Source organism: Epinephelus fuscoguttatus, linkage group LG20 (genome assembly GCF_011397635.1).
Source record: "Epinephelus fuscoguttatus linkage group LG20, E.fuscoguttatus.final_Chr_v1".
NCBI lineage: Eukaryota > Metazoa > Chordata > Actinopteri > Perciformes > Serranidae > Epinephelus > Epinephelus fuscoguttatus.
Window position 1 is genome coordinate 4,124,798 of NC_064771.1, and position 23,019 is coordinate 4,147,816.

The window sequence follows — 23,019 nt, forward strand, 5'->3', positions numbered from 1 at the left end:
ATAGGTAAAAATAAACAAAGAACTATTAAGTATCTATAAGTTATTAAAAAATAGATGCAAATATATAAAAAGCATCAATTAATAACATACAATGTCTATGTACAAGCAAAACTGTTTCTATGAATTGTAAACAAGAAAATTCTGCTCTTGTTTTAACAACTTGAGCTAGTCGAAATGTGGAGGTAATCAATCAGCCTTTATTCTTTGTTTCCAAAATCTGATATATCTGTCATGTCCTCAGATCAGCATATTACTATTGTTAGATTAAAACAACAACTAACTGTAAAAAATACCTGTGTTGCATTAAAGCAAAGGAAAGCTTGTTATTTGGTTGAGAATAACACAAAACGAAGACAATGCTTTATTTCTTTCTGTACCAGCAGCGAGAGGGAGGACTGAGTTAGGCCTCGCCAGTTCAGGGAATTAGCATCTTCTGATCACTGCTACATACCACCAACTTCTTGTTAACCTCTCTCTGTTTGAATCTGTAGATGGGGATCCAGGTTTTGTTGGTGCTGATTGCCCTTGCATGTGTTCCCTGTATGCTGATTGTGAAAACTATGGTGCTTCGGCGTCAGCACCTGTGGAAAAAGCACCTGGTATGTGGATCTGACCCCACCTATAACCTTTCTGCCACCTTTGATGAATAACATTTATAACCTTTGGTATAACCTTTTTTTTCACTCCTATTCTGCCATTCATTTCAATGCACATTGTATTGTGTAATGTGGTTGGTTGTGTTGCCATGAAAACTGCTTAAAGCCTGCCTTGGAAACGCTCTTATTTTGGTGGCAAATTTGGTGAAACATTTCACAGACTGAAGGCACCCTAACAGCTGATGATCTGCCATGTGTAGGCTTTTATTCTACCTGAACATTTGATAAGTTCTCACCCAAAACATTTCATATCAACAAATGTAAATTACTTGTAATACCTGATATATCAGCCTGACACTTTCATTGCTTTCACTGGTTGTCTTAAACCTCAAAAAATGCAGTCCCTTCAGACTTAAGATCAGCACTATATATAAAGAATTCTGGTTATGTTTACCATCTTCATGAGAAGAGTCCATAAATCAATTCACTGTCATGGTATTGACTTTGCAAGTGGATTGCTAGTCAGTGTAAATTTTGGCACCCGGTCTTTTAACAAAAAAAAAATTATGAGCTTTTGAAACATTTTAGTAAGTTGATTATAGTTATAGTCAACCAAAACTAAAGAAGTTTTGTCAGTGAAATTTAAGTCTGAGTATTCTGAGATTTACATCCACAGCCATTGATATATATGTGTTGTGATAAAATACATTGTGATATATTGCAATTTGTTACCTTTTTTCAATTGTAAATTATATCTCCAAAGGAAAACTTTGTCAACATCTGTTTTATCTAATAAGATAAAGTTAAAGTCTGTTCATCTCACTTCAGTCATTTTTTTTGCAGCAAAATGTATCTAGTGGACTGAACAAGTAATCTATTATATTATTCTAGTAGGGTTCCTAAAGATGAATTTGAATTGTAATATAGATAATTTATATAATAAAAAAAAAATCAATACTTACCACTGTGTTATGATACGCCATTGCCAAACAAAAAAATCGTAATATAATTTTGTATCGATTTTTTTCCCCCACCTCTATTACGTGGTGTTAGCTTTTGTGTGCTGTGGGCATGCATTTGCAGTTTGTCTCAACTTTTTTGTTGCTGCTACATGTCGAATTCCAGTAGGGTTATAGAAGAATTCCGTCCATAAATCAGTAACGTTTTTAACTGCTAACATAAGTTGCCATCACGTTCTGAATGTACTGGAATATAAACATGCATCATGAAGCATACCCAAATTAAAGTTCCAGTGTGTAGGATTTAGGGGGAAATTCTGGCAGAAATGGAATATATATGTACAATCACTTGAAAATAAGAATAGATACCTGAGAATGAGCTGTTTATATCTATATATGGACCAGGTCCGCCTAGTCCGCTGAGTTGTTTCTACAGTAGCCCAGAACAGACAAACCAAATCCTGGCTCCAGAAAGGGCCATTCATGTTTTTGTGTTGGCCACTGTAATTCTTATACATGATTGTCACATGGGAGAAGTTTCAGTTGGTTGCAGTCTGCAGCCTCACCACTAGATGTCACTGAATCCTACATTCTAGACCTTTAAGAAAAGACATTTTGGGTGGTGCAGGATATTGCTCAACCAGTCAGCAGCCTACAATGTGTGATCCCACAGCTGCATGCAGGTCTTTGAGTAAGATTTGTCCAATCTTTGTCTTTAACATTATAGTTGTTATGAATTGAATAAAATAGTAATTCATTTTGTAATAGTTTTTGTTTTCAAAGGTTGCTTTTTTGTTTTTTGTCTCATTCTCATCGTGGAAAAAAGGTTATCAATTTATATTGCTGTGATGCCATTTGTTAAAAATGGTTAGCTTACTTAAGCTCACCATGGCAAGCATCACACACTTGACAATGCACCAGTCCCATTTAAAGTGTTAATACAGTATTAACATTAAGAATTCAAGTTATCAACAATTAACTAGTTATTAGCTAGTTACCATTCCAGATCAAAATTAGCTACCAGAGTTAACTAGCCTGCTGTCAAGTTAATAAATTTTTTTTTTTTAGACAAGTACTCAAGTACTAGTCTGGATCAGGATGTTGCTGGTAGCTCGATGACCCGGCAGGAAATGTTGAAGTCATATTTAAACCAAAATTTCTTCTTTGCCATTTAAAGTTTTACAGTTATACGCTGTACTTTACAACTGTGTTTGTTGAGGTTCAGCTAAACCAGTGAGCAGTGTCATGTTTCACAGCTAGTGGATGTCTTTCATTTTGGAATGAAAACCTCCATTCACTGTTATGGGTGCCCTGTTACTTCTAAAAAAACTGAAGTAAATGAAGAAGAAAGCGTTCAACCTGAGGCTTGCTTTAAGCTAGACACAGCTCTTGTGGCTTTTGTATCTAGTCCCAGAAGAGGGAAGAAACCCCTGCAGAGAATCTAGAGCAGTCTTTAGAGCAAACAGGCGTGTCCTCATCATGCACCGGACTCACCCAACAGGGCACGCAGAAGTTCGGAGGGGTGCGGGTGGGCAACGGGCCCACGGAGGACGAGGCTGGCATCATGGACCACGACCAGCTCTCCCAGCACTCAGAGGAAGGAGATGAGGTGAGCCCATGAAATATCACCAAACATCACTGATTCAAATTCCATCCTCTACCAAAACTTAATTATGTTTAATTTTAGTTGGATTATGCTAACTGTGCTTTCACGATTATATATGGACTATTCTCTTTGTTATCTTTATGTTACAGATTAAGGGTGTTCCGGAGATTTTTTCTTTATGTTCTGAAAATTAACAGATTTGTTTTCCAGTTTTCTAAACCTGACTATTTGACTTTGATAGTAGCTTTATGACTCACTTTACGTAGACTGTCATAAACTAAGAAGGATTGCTGCATCTTTAATTTGATTGGTTATTTTGATTTTCTACATTCTCAGCGATGACCTTGTACCTGCTGGGCCTTGTTCAATGATGTTTTGTGTGCAGATTACACTGCAGTGTGCTACTGAAACATTCACCCAGCAGCTTAGCAGACATTAAAAGTTCTTCCTAATGTCAGCTTCCTTTGACAGCCTACAAGTTATCAATCAATCAATCAATCAATCAATCAATTTTATTTATAAAGCCTAATATCACAAGTCACAATTTTCCTCAGAGGGCTTTACAGCATAAGACATCCCTCTGTGCTTTGGACCCTCACAATGGATAAGGACCCCCTCCCCCCCCCCCCCCCCGCATTTGAGAATATTGCATATGAGTATGTTACAAATGACTGAATCCTTTAATCAAGTATCATAATTGCCGTTGACTAATTATTTCAGCTCCAGATTTGGGGCACAGTTTAACACTTTATTTATTTGATTGGTTTTGACTATAGCGATTTTGGGTCTGTCTCTGAGAAACAAAAAGGATTTTACTCAACAAAAAGGTCTATCTCTGTAGGGATCCTTTTTATAATGTCGTCAGACACTTAAAATGACAACCTGAGTCTGTCAGTGGCAAAAACAAGCACTTTACATACGTATATTGACAGCGCAAACATGCCCTTAAGGGGTTACGTCGCAGCCTGTTTCAGGGCTGCTAGCTGCTGCACTTTTGCTCAGTACTGAACAATTTCAAAAACTGGTATTCCTATTAGTCACTAAGACACAAAAACATCGGAAAAGTAGTTAATAGATATGTTCAGGTCAGCATACTTCGAGCTGTTCCACCTCAGACTATCAAAAACGTATAACTAAAACAGTACTTGGTGTCTCCCCGGTCTCCCGCACACTAAATCTCAGAGTGTTTACTTTGTGATAACACATTATGTAACTGTAATGTAATAAGACTGCATTTAAATTCCAAATGTATGATATTCCATGTAGCCATTACTTATGAGCTGGGTTATGGAATTTAACGTTTCATAATTTTGGGAGTAGCAAGAGACTGTAAAAGTATGAAGTTGGACAATTTACTGAAAGCTACAGAAAATGTAAACATCCAGGGAAATTGGCTGATACAGGTATTGGGGGGGGGGTCTCTTTTTTCCTTTTTTTTTGTGTTTTCTGTAGCTCTTTTGAACACTGACCTTTGAACTTCTAATCAGTGGTTTCTAGCAGTGCTGGTTATTTGATGAATTTCAACGTATTCACCTGTTGTTGCGCTGGATTAGGGCAGCACCTTAGTTCATAGTTTGAGGTGTGCTTTACAGTTCTACACGGCCCCATATGCACATCTTTAATGTTAGGTTTTTTTCAAGTTTATCCTAATACACACATGCCATATTTAGGCCAAGTTGTAGGTCACTGTAATCTTTCTTCCTGTTTATACTTGCTGTGAAATGATACCATCTTAACATGACTACATTGTAAGAGATGGAACTTAAAATCTATCATCTTTCTATCATCTTCGTTGCAGAAGCACATTCTGAAGTTCAGCTGAAGCTCATAAAAGGTTTCATCAACCTGAATTAGTCTAATCAATTGAGTATCTCCAGTCTGGCAGTCTCCTGTAAGTGTATGCCTGCATTGTGTTTTGGCAACAAATCCGCATGTGACTTCCAAGACATACTGGATCCCTCCACTGTAGCTCAACAATGAAATGCAAAGAGGATTTCAGTACTCCATACCTTCAAGGTATCACTCACAATAACTCAGTACCAAGTAGTATCAAAAAGTCTCCAGTAAAATAACACCTCAGCAGATTTTTTGTTGTTCCAGTCCTCAGAGCCACTGTCCTCCCATCGAGTCTGCCTGGTTAGCATACGCTAACACAACAGCAGCGCCAACATCCACTGGGAAGTGGTCCCAACAAACTCACACTGACACTGAAACGGCTCATTAAACCCATTATTAACCATTAGGTAATGTTGGCTGTGTAATGCTAATAGTTAGCCCTGTCACTGTGTGTGTACAGGACTCTGTCCCTGGTGCGGAGCTCATAGCTCTCACAGCATTAGCCACAACCCATACATTCTATAGTGTGGTGAAGTCGAGGAAGTTGTATTTAACAGAGTTGACGGTTCAGCATACCGAGATGCCACCAAAACATTCAAAAGCATGGCTTTACTAACATGCCACTCCATTCACATTGTGGGTATTGAATGAAGTATTCTATTGGTATCAGTATAGTGGGATTTATACTTCTGTGTCAAATCGAACCCATGCCGTAGCCTGATATGCACCTCCCCAGAAATGTAACTACACGCTGTGGCGATGCAGACCTCCTGTCTATTTTTGTAAGCTGAAAACCATTATCCTCAGTAGAAACAAAACTTTTATTTACTTTTATTTCACTTATAAGACATAATAAATTGTGGAGACAATAAAGCTCCCACAAAACAGCATTTAAGTCATGTGTGATTCATCCTGGCTTCATATGAGTAGAGGAAAAGTCCGCTAGTTTCTAGGCTAATTTATACAATGTAAACTGCCATGGGCTTGTGCTAATAACGTTAGCATGCTGATTTGTTTGGCAAATCAAATAAGTTTAGTATAAGGCTGTTGTTTTGTCGGTGAGCCTTGTGAGTTGTAATGGAGCTGAATTTTGTAATGTTACCATTGTTAAATGTTGCTGTATTCCCTGGCTTCATATGAGTAGAGGAAATCTCTGCTAGCTGCTAGGCTAATTTATACAATGAAAATTGCCATAGGCTTGTGCTAATAACATTAGCATGCTATATTTGTGGGGAAAATGTTTCCAGCAAAAGACAAATGTCTTGTCTTTGTATTGTATTTTGTATTTTGTATGTACTTGTATTGAATCAACTAAACTTAACAGCACTTCACAGAAACCCTAGTGTTTGGAGATATAACTGCAGTGTCACAGACACACCATTGTACAAGTATAAATGCGTAAACGATGTAGACCATGTGCATAGGCCACAGTGTATACTCTGCATAGAGCTGACACACAGGTATAAATCTGCCTTATCCCTTAAAGGGTACTGGTACTGGTATTGTTATTTTAAAAGGGGCAATATAATGTTAAAAGACTAACTTTGGAAAATAGATGCACACTTGATTTGTGTAGATTACAGTGACCCATAATTTGGCTGCTGCCTGTCTTCGTGTAAAAGTGACCTTTAATTTTAATTAGGCTTTTCCCAGTTAAATATTTTTTATGAATATTTCAACATATATATGGCATGGGAGTATTGTATTAACAAGAAAATCTGAACTTAATATCATCCTTTAATATCCAACCCAACTGAATCCAAATGGTGCCAAATTTAAGATTCGAGCCTGGCGGGGACTCAGAGTTATATTTTGCTTTTTTTTTTTATCCGCTATTGACTGTTGGCTTACCAGGGAGTTGGAGAAAAACAAGTGTCTTAATTAATCAGATCTGAAAACAGATGAAGGAAGCCCAACCTCAGCCCAAAGCTTTACCCAACATTGTGGCACGAACCTGACCTGAAACAGGATACATTTATCAAGATCTGATGAGGTTTCATAGTGCTAGAGTTAAGTGAAATAAACTGCAAAACAATAAGGAAAAAGTAAGATGGAACCTTGTGGACTGATGCAGTTCCTGAATTTCAGTTCCACCACTAACCTTTGACCTTTGCTTACTTTCAAGCACTCAGAGGAAGAACCGGTAAGAAAACCTGAGATTTGGTATCATCTGAGCATGTCTGGATGCTGTCTTGCCTGATCTGTTTGTGCCTTTAGTACCAAGTGGTGGTCTTTCTGTGTTTGACCTCTGGTTACTCTGTCTCAGCCTCCTGTACTGTCCTCCTCCCAGTACCAGGCATGTTTATGTGTGTGACTGTAAAGATGTATCTCTGTGTCTGTAAAAAGCTCCACTGCAGGTCATTTGGTGAGATATGCATTCATAAAGTTTGGATTTTTAACATATTTTACATATTTTATTGAAGTGCAAAAAAAAGCTGAGATGCAACAGTTCCAATTGTTCTGGAAGCAAGATTTCTCTCAGTTTTTAAATTTTTTTATTGTATGTTAAAACAAGATAAATTTTTGGCAGTCATACTCATTTGTCATCATTGTCATCAAACGTTTTTAAAATGCAATGAGAGACTTACTGACTTGTGAATTTGGTTATTTTTGTAGTATAGCCTTAAATAGAGCTAATGCCAAGACCACTGAAGTAGAATCTGAGACAAATATAAGTAAGTGCAGTTTTGAGATTAAGTGAAGACCAAGTCAAAATCAGGGTTGAATTTAAGTCATAATGACTCAAAAACAAACAAAACATATAAAATATTGTTATCTGAAGTCAGGCTTGGGCAGTATCTAATTTTACAAACTTACTACAGTATTTATACTTTCCACAAGCTCTGTTAAGGTCAAAACACATTGGCGGCGAACAGCGCGCATCAAAAAATATGCGCTTATTGTTTTCGATCTACAACCACACACCGGTAGCGGCTAGATGCGCGTCGGCGCATCCCCCAGTGGCACTTCACGCCACAGTCCTATTTCCACCCCAGAATTAAAAGCATTTTCCCCTTCTCACTCTCTGCTTGTACATATCAGCTCCTGTAGCAGCTCTTTTTCTCTGCTCCTATGGCAGCTCAGTGATGTGTGTGATGAGGAAAGACTTGTTGAGGTCGAGAAATACACCGAGCGAAACGACTCACAATCCTGTCATTATAAAGACTGGCCAAAAAGTTTACTTCTTGGGGAGTCATAGCTCTGGAGATCAGCTCTTCAGGTGAAAAGTCAACTTGAATTAGTAGGTGTCCACACATGATTTAAAGCTAATGCAGAGGTGGAAGAGGGACAGATTTTTCAGTAACAATTCTTTGTATGTTAGCCTGGTGTGTGAAGATGTGAAGAAAAGTAATATTCTTACACATATTTTCCTTTCCACAGAAATACAACTGTACACCTTTTGAATTCAAGTTTCTCATGTTCACGGAAGTAAGACATGTAGGCTTAATTGCCTTGCTTAAACGTCTTGTTTAGCATCGTTAGTTGTTTAGTCAGTTCATCCACTGTACGTTGCTGGCTGGCTGTTTACAGTCCTGTTACTCGTCCCTTTACCACAGGGAGTTGCGGCGGAGACTGACCTCTGGTGGAGCATGCTGTGCTCTACATATAATGACTTCAAAAGAAAGAGGAGCACCTGTGTTTATGACATTGCTGAAAATCATATCGTTGGGATGTCTAAATAACCTGGACTACCATAATACTGTGACGTCGCCCAAGCCTAGTCTGAGTTGTAACAATCTTGAGACTGACATGAATCTAACAAACAACATCTCTCCTCTTGAAATATACCTTTACTTAAGTTGCCGTGTCTGTTGTCTCTAATACTACAGCCCTGCCTTTGAAATATGCTCTGATTTAACTTTTGCTCCCGATTTTTCTTTTGTCCTGCAACTGCAAATCAGTGTGAAAGTAGTCTTTAAATGCTGAAAACTGTGTTTGACTGTGCTGTTAATTTTCCCACTTTATCATAAGTCCAAAGTCTTGTACACTGTACCTAAGTGTACACATTTCAATCACTTGATTCTTCAGCTGAAATGTTTGTTCATAACATTTCTTGTCAGAGCCACTGGCCTCTGTGCACATTGCCATTACAGCATGTTAGCTAGTGTTGTTTTCATTAGCCACTTTTCGGAGACCCTTTGAATGGAAACAATGAGTGCTGCTTCCATAAACTCTGTTTCACAGTTCCAAGGACAAAAGAGAAGCATGGAAAGAGGAAACCAGTCCAGCGCAAAGCCAAACCCAACAAGAGCAAGTCAGAGCAATACATTCCCATGTCTTCCCCTCCCTGCCCAGTTCATACAGGAAAGGCTACTCTTGCTCCAGGAAAGAGAGAATGGAGGAACTGTGTTGGCTTTACAACACACAAACAAGTCCTTGCACTGTGATCTCGGTAGGGAAAAAAGAAGAAACAAACAGGCCAAACATCTTTGCTCTTTGTTTTATGCCTGATTAGAGTTAAATGCTCAGGCAGGGGTCAGAGGTCAAAGGTCAAAGCAGATATTCATTTGGATGATAGCAAAATTTCCATTCCAAGTCATTTCCATGCTTCATGCCATTCTGACAGTACAGTTGTTATTATTGGCCACTTTTTGAATAGCAGAGCTGGGTGATAATCATCTCCCAGTGTTAAGGGGAAAGTAAAGTGTTTGTTTTACACACCTCAGTTGATAAGCTATGATGACGTATGTGTGAGTAATGACATACCGGAAATTCTATTGTTTTAGCTTCTTTTGTTTCTCCTGCGTTGTTTACTATCACTACGTCTATTAAAAACAACTGCACTGATGTGTTAAACAACTGTTTCATTTACACCTATTTTTATATTCTAACAAACACACAATCTTAAATCATTGATTCGAACAAACACACATAACACTAGTGTAAGAAAAGTTAAACTAAACAGAAATATCTTAAATTGAGACAATAAGTGATTTGAGCAAAGCTGCAGACCAAAGAATCAGTAACCTTCAAGATGCTTTCCATCGATTTTACATGTCAGAATTAATTTACTTGTCGTAGTTAGTTCTCCAGTGAAAACAGTTAAATAATGCCTTCTTTGGCTCTGGAAGAGTTTTGTTTACTCTGAAAAGTGACATAACTCAGGTATATTGATTTGAGTTTTTAGACTAGAAACATTTATTACACTGCCAACTGGGGGCGTGGTTTTTGACCCCATGCGACCTATGGGGTATGACACATGTGCAATGTAACTGGAGCTGTGATGTTGAAGGGTTACAGCTGACGGTGCTAGAAATAAAGGGATGGTGTCCACTCAGGTGCTCTTTAAGGGGGCATGTCTTGACAGAAGTTTTTGGATAAGCTCCAATGGAAAAATATATTCCGACCGAAGGCCGACTGCGGATGCCTCACTGAAATGAATCAGTCATCCCCCATGTTCCATGATAATGCACCAGCTATTGAGCCTATTGGCAAGTGGAGACCATATTTCACTGGTGTTGTATCACAATTATATGATGCATTATGATGTAGTGACTTCTCCTCTGTGTTTTTTGCAAGTGCAGTACTTAATCACTGTAGTATTTCATGAATGCTCTTGTTATGACCATGTAGAATACAAAAAATGCTTGTTAGTAAAAGTATGAGAGAGACCAAAAAAAATTCTAAAACGTAAGTTTCAAGTGGAAACTTGCAGCGGTGGCCTGGGAACTGGACTTGTGACCTGAAGCTTGCTTGTTGAACCTTAGGACTGTGTATATGCACAAAAATATGTTACTATAAACCTCCTAACCATCTTGTCTTTCCCGTACAGTTTAACTTTGGTGACGTAGCCGTCCACCAAGCCATCCACACCATAGAGTACTGCCTAGGATGCATCTCCAACACAGCCTCCTACCTGCGCCTCTGGGCCCTCAGCCTGGCTCATGCACGTGAGTAAAAAACATGCTCACACACACAGACACACAAGCACAAACAGTTTTGTAATACACACTCTGCAAAACATTATTTAAAGAGTTTGTACACAGATAAAGACTCATCACTGTGTGTGCAGAGCTGTCTGAGGTGCTCTGGTCCATGGTGATGCACCTGGGTCTGTCGTCCCGGAGCGGAGGCGGGTTCTTTGGCCTGTCAATCATCTTCTCGGCCTTCGCCACCCTCACTGTTGCCATCCTGCTCGTCATGGAGGGGCTGTCAGCCTTCCTGCATGCCCTGCGTCTGCACTGGTTAGACACACAAACATACATGCAAGATATATACAGTATATGAAACACCCACACACATACAGCCTACATGAATACTATTAAATATGTAGTATATGTGCATATTTGCAGGGTGAGCACACGCAGATACTGACATGCCCAGGTACACACAGATCACATGCACAGAGCACATGCAGAAAGTCAACACTTTCATATGTCTACTAAATGAATCCCATATTAATAGGAAACATAGACCCAGTCAGCAAGCTGTCATTGTTCAACTCTTGAACCAAGTATCTTTGCCAGAGCTGCACTTCTTCAATTTAACATGCACCTGAGGAATGCCAGCAAAATGAAACATTCCTGACACAAAGTGGTTTACCAAACAGTGAGTGTACAGTCCTCCAGATAACCTCACAACCTCAGCTCCATCACCTCCTAGTACCACCTCCACCCTGCTGATCCATCCTGCACCAGCGTAAACTGTACTGACACAGGCAAGGCCATGCAGAGAATTCTTGTATTACACTTATAAATACCCCTAATACCTGTTAATACATATATTTTATGAAGTATAATTACTGCATGGCTGTATCTAACAATAGTATCCCCATAACTTGTTCGAGGATAGTGAATCATATTAATGAAAATATTTTTTCTCAGTATCTGTGTTTAGAGTTGTGTACACAGATGTAGTGCTGCTGATAACTATGAGGAGGAGGTGTTGTGAAAGTGGGAGATGAGAAATGCTCAGTGTCCCAAGAGAGAAACATCTCTTTCAGCACAGACTCCATAATTGTACAATTCCTGTGATTTATAAGCTCTTAGGGGCTGTTTCAAATACACACTGAACTTCTCTGTCAGATAGTTCTATGTGTCAAGTTTAAAAAATATAAAAATACATACTGTGAAGGAGAGAGAAAGAGAGAAAATGAAAATGACTGGATCCATTCAAATTGTACAAATATGTATATTTCTATTTATAATTTACCTCTAGTGCTAAACAGATCTTATGTTAAAATCAAGATTTGGGATGCATGGATTGTGAAATTCTGGGCTGGCTGTAGCTCAGGAGGTAGAGCGAGTCATCCATTAATTGTAAGATTGGTGGTTCAATCCCTGTCTCCTCCAGTCTGTATGTCAAGTATCCTTGGGCAAGATACTGAACCCCAAACACGTTTTCTATTTTCTATGACACTGTTCCCCTCGAGCCTTGCTTTTTAAGCCTGTGCAAAATTCATGTGACACAACAGAAAAACAGCAGCCACTGACATCAGTAAACAGAAGTTTTTTTACCAATAGGCTGATGGTACTCAACAAGGCAAATATCGGCAAAAATTGATGTTCAGCCGATAAATGGGTGCATCCCTGATTAGGAATAAGAATCATTGTCTGAGGACTGTAAAAATCCATTTAAGGTCCACACTAAGAAAAAAAGCAATGGGTTTTTTGTTTCTTTGTATTTAGGCCCGTTTCCACTGAAGAAGTTCCTGGTACTATTTGGGGGGCAGGAACTACTACAGGAACGTTCTCTCGCTCGGTCCTCTCAACCGCCGTGTCTCCACTGAGAGAGCGGAGTAGGAGAAAGGTTCCTGTAAAGATACGGGCTCTGGATGTGATGTAATCGTTGTACGACCATTTACCGGGGCGACGTAGGGACGCCGTTAGCTGTTAGCCCTTAGCGGTGTCTGTAATAACTCACTAAATGGCCTGTGAAAAAAAATATTTTTTCAAGTGGATGTCTTAGTTACAACATGACTGAGCTAACTGGAGTAGTTTCATGTCGTTTCTGACAACGGGAGGCTTTTAACAGATGACATCCTGATGTTAGCTTTGCTGCTGCTGCTAGCTGTCCCTGTCAGCTGCAGCCACTGATGCTTTCTAGACATCATGATTTCCCAAAACTGAATACATACCAAACATATCAACACAAAACTGCTTTGCTAGCTCAATCATGTTGTAACTAAGATATCCGCTGGAAAAAAAAAAATTTTCACGGGCCATTTAGTGAGTTTTTTTATATGGCGGTGGAAGCTATATGAACGAGCTAACCCTCGTCTGCTGAGTTTTAAAAATGCCAGCTATTCTGTTGCTTTCTGTTGACATCACATCCCTCCTTGAGTATATCCAATCAGCACCAAGTAAATCCCAAGCCCCAGCCAGGAGTCTTTCGTGGCCGTTCTGAGTACCTACTCCGAGGCAGGGACTTGTTTAGCCCCTGTAAAAGTTCCGGAACTCTGTCCTTCGGGGGTGGTTCCTGCGGTGGAGACACGCACCAACGGCCCCGGCCCCGTAAAATTACCCCGAAGTTCCTGCGGTGGAAACGGGCCTTTTGTTTCTTTGGGCATTTTTTTTTTTTTTTTAACAGATCCCTTAGTTTAGTACATTTAGGCTATCAAATGGTTGAGATGTCACTTAATGGTAATGGTAAAACAGAAAGAAAAAAATCGAAATAACAAACCATGTATAATGCTAGTAATGTGTTAGTATACCAACATACATCAGTTTGCTACAATTAAATTAGTACTATCACCAGTACTAGTGTTATTTCCATATATTTATCTCAGATATTTACCATTACAGTACTTTGAAAACATATTAGAGATGGTGACAAATCACACTCATACTTTTTTTTCATCAAATATATAATGGAATAATATTAAATACAGTGGTGGAAAAAAGCTTTCGGACACCCCATGCATTTGTGAAATACTGCATTAACAATCACTCTTAGGTCTTCAAGTGCAATTTCTTTTAGTACAGTCACAGCCAGAATACTAAATAAATCCTAAAAAAGCCATTAAAAACTTAAAATTGATTGGTTCCATAAAAATACATAAGAAATTTTGAGTATTGGGTCATTTTGGTACCAGTGATGAAGGTCGTTCTTTTTATTAAAAGACACAATTTTTGTCGCCAAGCTTCGTGTCTACATAAAGCCAGCACATCTGAAAGTTCTTCAGACACAAAAATGGCTAAAACAAGGAACCTAATGCAGGAAACACGCCTGAAGATAAAGATTCTCAGCCAGGAAGGGTAGAGCTGCCGCCAGATAGCCAGGAAGTGCAGATGCAGTCCTTCAGCAGTTGGATACACTCTGCAGAAATACAGACGAACCAACAGCTTGGAAGACAAACCAAGATCTGGGCGTCCAAGGGTTTCTTCAGCAAGAAATGACCGCATCCTGATCCGCATGTGCAGGCAAAAGCAGTGGTCAAACCAAACTGGTGTCCAGTGTTCCACCCGCACTGTACGTGGCGACTTTTAGATCATGGCTTAAGGTCCTACAAGGCTATCAAGAAGCCCCTGATCAATGAGAGACAGAGGTTAGCCCGTCGTTGGGCCCAGGCACACAAGAACTGGACAGCCAGGAATTGGAAGAAGATTTTCTGGTCAGATGAGTCCAGTTTCCAGCTTTATCTTCCTCCTACTAATGTGAGGGTACGCAGAAAGCCAGGCAAAGCATTATCTCCAGCATGTACAGTACCTACTGTCAAGCATGGTGGAGGCAGTATCATGGTTGGGGGATGCATGAGTGCTGCTGGTGTTGGTCATCTCACTGTCTGTGATGGCACATTGAACTCTACCAAGTATTGTACCATTCTCGAAACCCACATGCTCCCTTCTGCGCATGCACTGTTCTGTCGAGGTAAAAACTGGATGTTTCAAAAAGATAATGCCCCTTGCCACACATCCAAGGCCAGTAGAACTTGGCTGCAGGAGCACAGTATCCAGGTCTTAGAGTGGCCAGCTCAATCCCCGGACATGAGCCCCATTGAAAATCTGTGGTGGATTATCAAAAGGTCTGTTTCAAAGCATAAACCAAAGAATTTAGAAGAATTAAAAGCAGTAATTCAAGAAGAATGGGACAAGATTACCCCTCAACAGTGTGAAAGGCTCGTGGGGAACATGCCAGCCAGGATTAGAGCTCTACTACGTGCCAGTGGCAGGACTACTAAATATTAATTTGATGATGTGATGGTTTATTTATTTTTTGTTCAGTTTTGAACACATTCTCTGTTATTTGTTGACTTTGATACCGACAATGTTGAGAACTGACATATTGAAACTGTCAAGAATTTAGTTTTGTTAGTTTTTCTTGTAAACAATAAACAAAAAAATATAATTTGTATTTGTTTGTATCTGTCTAATGCAGCCACACCTTTTGAAACACAAAAAAGATTTTTCCACAAATATTTCATGATAATATTTGAGATTGTGTAAAATTTTAAGGGTGTCCGAAAACTTTTTCCACCACTGTATATATGGTGTTAACAACAGTGAATATTCATCCTTTTTTTCCTGAAAATTTTTATTTAATATCTTAGCATCACTGTCTTTATATAAAAGGACAATTCAACTGTTTTTGTTTGTTTGTTTTTTGTAGCAAATTAGTCAATTTTAATGTCATTAGCTGACCTTCACTACCTTTACAGACAATGGACAAATCACCAATTTGGTAGAGGATGATTTAAAAAAAATTGACCCTTATTAGACTTATTATTATTTGTACAAAGTTATATAAATCTGTTCAGCAAAACGTCTGAAACTATAACATGTTGAATAAATATGCCTACCTTTGAGAATCCCACCACACAGAGCCCTCATGTCTGGAATAACTTTTTGTTACTAACTTCCTGTAGGAGGCGAATTGAAAAGGTATACTATTTAAAGACACAGCGACATCTGGTGGATCTTTTTTAGCATAACATGACTAAACCAATAGGTAGAGATAGCTCAATCAGGTTAGGTTGAACACATTTTTTTCATTAAGATATAGTGACTCATAATGTGCTCTGAGCAAAACTCAGAAATATGCTGAAATGACAGATCAGCATCACCACCTTTCTTAGGTCCCACTGAACAGGCAGCAATAAACAAACACCTGTTGTATTTGATACATATTAAAGGTAGGGTCTGGAGGATTTTCCAGTTGCTGTTTGTAAACACACATTCAAATTTGGCCCCTCCTATCAGGCTCAACTCTCCCGGGTGTACGGAGCCCAGAGGTATGGAAGAAAGCTTCACAGAAGAGGTTCAGGCAAGGCTCGCACTGGTGCACGTTCGGACACGCTCGGGCATGGCACCTGCGCTCTCTCATTGGCTGGGGAAATCTCCGCCCAGAAGCAGTCTGAGCTCACAAAAACATCAAAATACAGTTAAAGGGCAGGAGTTCTGCAAACAGAGTCACCACCACACGAGTAGAAGTCCATAGGTGATGATTAAGCAGGATTTCATTTGTATATGTCTATATTTTGTTTTGTTTGAAAATCCTCCAGATCCTACCTTTAATGTTTGTTAATAGTCGTCGTTTGTGTGGTATAGCAATATGATCTTAGCCATGACATGTAGGTTGTAATCACAATTATTGTAAAGTCAGAAGCAAGAAATAGTTGCAGCATGTAACTCTAAAACCCTGTTCAAACCCCTAAAACAACAATTACAATACAAATATGTGCAGATTAAAGAAATATGATATGTGGTAATCAGTGGGCTTTAAGAGTGTTGGTGTTTTAAACCAATCCAGACTAACTGTTTCCCTCTGCTTCAAGTCTTCGCTAAGCTAAGCTAACCATGTCCTGACTCCAGCTCCTTATCTACTGTATGCAACATGAGAGACTGACATTGATCCCCCACAACACAAAATGGGCCTGAAAATCCAGTCCCCTTGTATACATTACATAAGTTGAAGCAGTGTTTAGTGCTGGTTGATGGCTGCACAGAAAGTACAAACTGATATATTAGGGTTGAATTAAAGGAATGACATTAGTCTGGCCTCTGTCTGTTGCCTAGTATTGTTCTCAGTCACTGTACATTTATCAATGCCTAGTTTGTGGCAAAATAGAGCTAAGATCAGGTGCCGTCTGCTACATTTCTGTTTGACAGGCTGTTTCTTTCAAACCTATTAAGTGAAAGCAACAAGTGTATTTTCTTTAATCCTTCTGGTCTGGATCCTGCTTGTAACACAGAGCCTTACGTCATGATTATGAGATGGATAAACAGAGACAGGGAGAGAATATCCTGTGTGTTTTTGTTGGACAGAGGTTTGGTGTTAATGCTTAACTGCTGCTCTCAGGGCTGATTATTTGGGTAGGGCCTGGCTGTCTGTCTTTCCTCTGTCTGTCTGTTGTTCCTGTAAACTAGTGGAAAGTGATCTGACCACCTTTCAAATATGAGCTCAGCTGCCTTTTATCGTGACTCTGTTGTTCTTCCAAGAAATCTACAGTATGTGTTGTATAATCCCACCTATCTGCTTTACACATGGGCTGTCTGTGTGTTCCAGGCTGGAGGTCAGGTTTTACAAAGCTTTCTTTCAAACCAGGCTGCTGTGGAAGCAGGTGTAATCAGCTGAGTTAAAGCAGAGACAATATTAGCACAGTCAGTCTAAAATGGACAAGATTGAAATGCTTAAGATTGACCCGAGGCCAAAAAACACACCCATGTCTGCATCAACAGTTGCACAACCTTTTTTTATGAGGACTTTTCAGCATACGACACTCCTCTGTCCTTGGACCCTAAGAGATGCTAAGGAAAAATTCCCCCCAAAAAACCTTTAACAGAGGAAAAAAAAGATTGAAACCTTTGGAGGAGCAACTGAGGAGGGATCCGTCTTCCAGAATGGACAGACGTGCAATAGATGTTGTGTATACAGAACAGATCAATATAATAAATGTACAGTCATCCATAGGACAGAATGATATACAGAGACAGAGAGAGATACACGGCAAATAGTAATGACAATAGCTACAATAACATTGATTTTAGTAACAATATTGATATAATAACAATAGTATTTGGTAGCGTTATAAGTGGTTATTAATATGTGTCAGTATATGTATGTGACAATAATAATGATATGTGTATAATCATAGTAGAAGTATGACTAATAATCATAGCAGCAGCAGTAGTAGAGGGCATCACGCAGGACCACAGCAGCAGCACAACCACAATCATCGGAGGTCCTCCAGCGGACTAGGCTAACATCAGCCTAACTGGTCCAAGGCAAGCCTGAGCCAGCCCTAACTAGAAGCTTTATCAAAAAGGAAAGTCTTAAGTCTACTCTGAAATGTGGAGACAGTGTCTGCCTCCCACACCAAGGTCCAAAGTCCTTTTTATATAGAGATCCCACGATGGCGGCGTTCTGGAAGCAAACGAGGCGTGACGTGTAACACAACAGCATTAGCTTCTAGTGTGACATTTAACCCGTGTTGGGAGGGTTACTTTTAAAATGTATTCCACTACATATTACTGAATACATGCCCTGAAATGTAATTTGTAACATGTTCCATTAGATTACTCAAATTAAATAGCATATTCCAAATACCTTGGATTGCACACACTGAAAATGAGCTACACGCAAGAGGGAGAAACGACAAAGGAGGATTTAGTCCCCAAAAAAAAAGGTCAATGTCCGAAATATGGAACTCAGGGTTTTCCCTGCCTATCTAAGACAAAGGCGGGCCGCCTGGGTGATTTTTGCCGCTGCCTTGGTTAAAGCATGTGTGTGTCCACGGGGGACACAACCCACAGCGACGCGCTTGTTTTTTCGTCCAGCACACAGCTCCAAGGAGCTTCTCCCTCCGGTGTTGTGTCAGATCCCGGTTCCCCCTCAGGCTGTGTCTCTCCTACTGTTTCCCACGGAGCTCTGCCCTGTTTGAAAGACGAAGGAATCTGTATGTGGAAAGACGTCGCCTCTGAGATGTAGAATGTGTATTACAGAAGAGAAACACACATTTCAGGGTCGCTGACTTGTATCATCAGAACAAACGTGATGTTCAGCCTCCTTTCATATTTAATAGAGGGGGGGGCAATACCTGATAGTAATATTCTCAGTTGTCAGGATGTGCCTGCTCTAAAGGGTAAATATAATCATCTCTGTTGTCTGTTGTGATTATACAAGTCAGCAGTGTAAAGCTCAAGCATGTGGAGGCCTCCTTTCATATTTAATAGAGGGGGAACCGTATCTAAAAGTACAGCTGTCAAGATGCCCCCCGCCACAGGCCTTTGCCACCTTGGTCTGAAAAAACCCAGGGAAAACCCTGGAACTATTTCGGATATAAAAAAGATGATATCCCTAATGCTCTGTTTTAATCTGGAGTAAAGAGACATGGCCTCCTGGAACCCTTTTATATACCAGCAATCGTCTTAATTCACAGATGAACCCGTTTATTTTAGAGTGTGACATGTTAAATCATTGACCTCAGCCTGGATTAATAGAAGGGTATTATATGAATACAATGGTGTCATGGTGAGTCAGCCTAATTCTTTCCAAATAGAGCTATTTAAGTCATCTGGTGAAAATTCTTGTATTTTTTAATACATATATATTGCAAAAAAAAAAAAATCGAATGTCAGTGTTTTCCAGTATCATGCAGCCCTACTTTGGATTACCTTTGGAGTGATTCAAAATCATCTTGCTGAACCCATTTGTCTGGTGCCTATATTTCCATGCCAAAAACACATGACCGGGATCTTTCGGCTCCTTTGCGATCTCCCTGCAGTCAACTGTTACCTTATTTAGGTTTGTGATTAAATTTAAAGTTAAGTTTTGAACATTCCAATAGAAAACAATGCAATCAAACTGATGCTCACTAGGAACTGCCCATTGGTCCGACAGCCCATTGGTCCGACATCCCATTGTTCCGACCATATTAAACCCGTTGTTCCGAAGTCCATTCCAAAATCATCATGATCCCCTGTGGTTAAGGTCTGGATAGGTTTAGGCACAAAAACCATTTGGTTAGGGTTAGGAAAAGATCATGGTGTGGGTTAAAATGAAAAAGAAAGTGACAAACACGACAATGTCGGACCAATGGGCTGTCGGACCAATGACATGGACCCCGCTCACTCGGGTTGCATTTAGTTAGGACATGAGCTGTGTTCGAAACCGCTCCCTATCACGGATATAGTGCACTATATAGTGTGTTCGCCATTTTGTAGTGTTGTTCAAATTCTTCGTGGTTAATTTCTTCAAAGATACTGTATTATAACAAGATGGCCCACCTACAATATACCCCCACTGTATGAAATGGTACACATTTCCGGTCTCCTAAGTAGGCGTTGTCCCCCGTAGCCCAGTCAAAGACGATGGAGAACCGCCAATCAAAGACGAGTATCCTCAACCTCGCTTGGTTATCGTAGATTAGCTGGGCTAACCGTTAGCCGTTAGCGGTGTCTGTAATAGGTAATAACTCATTAAACGGTCCGTGAAAAAAATATTTTTTCCAGCGGATATCTTAGTTACAACATGATTGAGCTAGCAAAGCAGTTTTGTGTTGCTATGTGTGGTATTTATTCAGTTTTGGGAAATCACGATGTCTAGAAAGCATCAGTTGCTGCAGCTGACAGGGACAGCTAACACTAGCAGCAAAGCTAACATCAGGACGTCATCTGTTAAAAGCCTTCCATTGTTGGATACGACATGAAACTACTCCAGTTAGCTCAATTATATTGTAACTAAGACATCTGCTTGAAAAAAATATTTTTTAATCCAGTATCTTTGGTGAAACTGCACTGATTTCAGCACCAGAGAGGAGCTACACAATGTACCACAGACAGTACCTTCTGTATCGTAACGTCTAGAGGGAGTGTGACTTTATAGGACACCATTACTCCTCTATATCTTTACATAGCAAAACAGTGTTTGCTGTTATATTAATAGAATTTAAATTAGAACGTTCAAAGTTCATGAACAGAATAGTAATCAGTGCTTTAGCCATTACAAAGTCATTCTGTCAATTATCTTTTCTAACATAAGTGAATGCACAAGCTTCCAGTGGCCCACAGAAAGAGGCTGTGGTTATAATGGGCAGCTCTCAGACTCCAGTGTGTGTGACTGTATGAATGTAAGGCACTTTGTTAATAAAGCAGCAGCGTGTCAGCTCAACAGGTTTCTGCTAAGGTTAAAAAGAGTGGTGGAGTATTTTTCACAGAGGTGAGTGAATGGAAATAGTCATGTTCAAAATAAACAGCAGTGAACCTGGACCCTCTGCTCCGCTGTCCACTCTTCACACACACATGCTGATGAGTTATCTGCACAAACACACCGACCACCACCAGAGTAAGCAGAGTATAGTGTGTGTTAGGAACAAGCTTTTTTTTCACCCCCACAACTGTGTGGAGAGGCAGATGAGAGGATCTCTCATTTCTTTCCTCTTTTTAAGTGTTGCCCTCTCACTGCTCTGGCAGGCCAAATATTTGCCACAACTGGGAGAAATTCCTGGGCACTCCCCTTGCTCACACAGGCCAGGAACCAGCAGGAGCTGAGAATCCACTCTTTGATTTTTCCTCTTAAATAAAGACATCAGAAGATGTCAGGATTTGAGAATTACAGTATCCAAACTGTAGATGCAAGTAATTTTAGTGTGCTGAGGAAAAATCTGAAAGTATGGCACCTAGAGAAAAAATATGTAATAACACTGACACAAACCAAAAGAGCAGTAAATGAAGCTCAGTTCACAGTTCTTGAAATTTGTCCTACAATCTGTAACTGGATTAAACTGAACTTGAGCTCAATTAACTATGGCTCTTTAAGCAAGTTTTATCACAAAAAGTAGATATGCTATCATAAAAATTATTGCTGGAATCAAAAAAGATGTTAGTGTGTATTATTAATAGGTTTGTTGCCTTAAAGGGGTTCTATATGACATTCAGAGTGTATGATTTGTTTGGATTTGGTTCTGTCTGGAGCTAGCGGCTAGCAGCTAATGGTGCTAACACCAGTGCTTAAAGACAGCAACAGTAGCTGTGTTCGCTCCCTATCACGGATATAGTGCACTATATAGTGTGTTCGCCATTTTGTAGTGTTGTTCGAATTCTCCGCGGTTAATTTCATTCACCATATAGTGGACTATAAAATACCCACAATCCACAGCAAATGTGAGCGAACAAACGATGTACCCTACATTTTACTCCCGTATACCACAATGCAATGCGGTCGTCTTTTGCCAGAGGAGAAGAAGAAGAATAACCGCTAAGAGAAAAGAAACGAATAGGATGCTAGCCAGTAATGTTAGCTCACGAGCTAACAATAGCCACTTAGCTCGCACGAGCCAGGTAGCTTGTAGCTCGTGCACTATCGTGGGCTATTACAGCTCACAATGCAGACACACAACCGTAGCTGACAAAACCAAACGTCCACACCATTGACATTTCAACAGTTTATTGACAAAAAGTACAACCACCATACAGTTTGATCATCCACAAAGCGCCCAGTTTGTTTACATGTTGCTCGACGTGTCCACTGACGTCACAGGAGTATGCGGCACAGCTACTGACGCAGTGACGTTCAGAAAATTTCAGTTAGTGTCCGAAATCTTGTTCAGTCGTTCCCCATGTAGTGCACTATATAGTCAACACGAAATAGGGAATAGTGAGTGAGAGTGAGTGGACGATTTTGAACACAGCTAGTGCTGACAGAGCTAACAGTGTGAAGCAGGAAGTAAATAACCCTAACCAGAAGTGAATGTGCCTTTTGTAGGATAGTGAAGCGGCAGCCTTCGGGGCTGAAAAATGAAGCCAACATGGAAATGCCAAAAACTGCTGTTCATTGAATGGCTGCTTGAGGCTGGCTACGGAAGGTAGTAAATCCCCATAGACCCCCATGTTAAAATGCCCAACTTTACAGCAGAAATAAACATGTTTAGAGCCAAACTGCTCCCGATGACTGTCCAATTCGTGTGTGAATGTCTAAAAAACAGAGTAGCAGGTGGTACCTTTCATGGTAGCCTTGGCCAGCTATTTGTAAATGTGTGTGTGAATGGGTGAATGTGATTCGTATTGTAAAAGGGCACAGTGCACAATGGTGGTGATGAGCTAGCCAGTGGGATACACACATGCACTGGCAGGCATGGGCAGTCGGA

At 39.9% G+C, this 23,019-nt stretch overlaps 1 protein-coding gene across 2 annotated transcripts in view; it reads left to right on the forward strand.

Annotated features, from left to right (window-relative positions):
- The window catches only part of atp6v0a1b (ATPase H+ transporting V0 subunit a1b), a 50,357-nt gene that overhangs the window by 21,500 nt on the left and 5,838 nt on the right, over window positions 1-23,019 (forward strand). The window contains exons 17-21 of one of the 2 annotated variants that reach the window (XM_049563878.1): window positions 492-599; window positions 2,964-3,164; window positions 7,123-7,140; window positions 10,771-10,888; window positions 11,011-11,182. In XM_049563878.1, the coding sequence (XP_049419835.1) occupies window positions 492-599; window positions 2,964-3,164; window positions 7,123-7,140; window positions 10,771-10,888; window positions 11,011-11,182 (617 nt within the window). The remainder of the gene's footprint in view (window positions 1-491; window positions 600-2,963; window positions 3,165-7,122; window positions 7,141-10,770; window positions 10,889-11,010; window positions 11,183-23,019) is intronic. The other variant, XM_049563879.1, reaches the window with a different exon arrangement.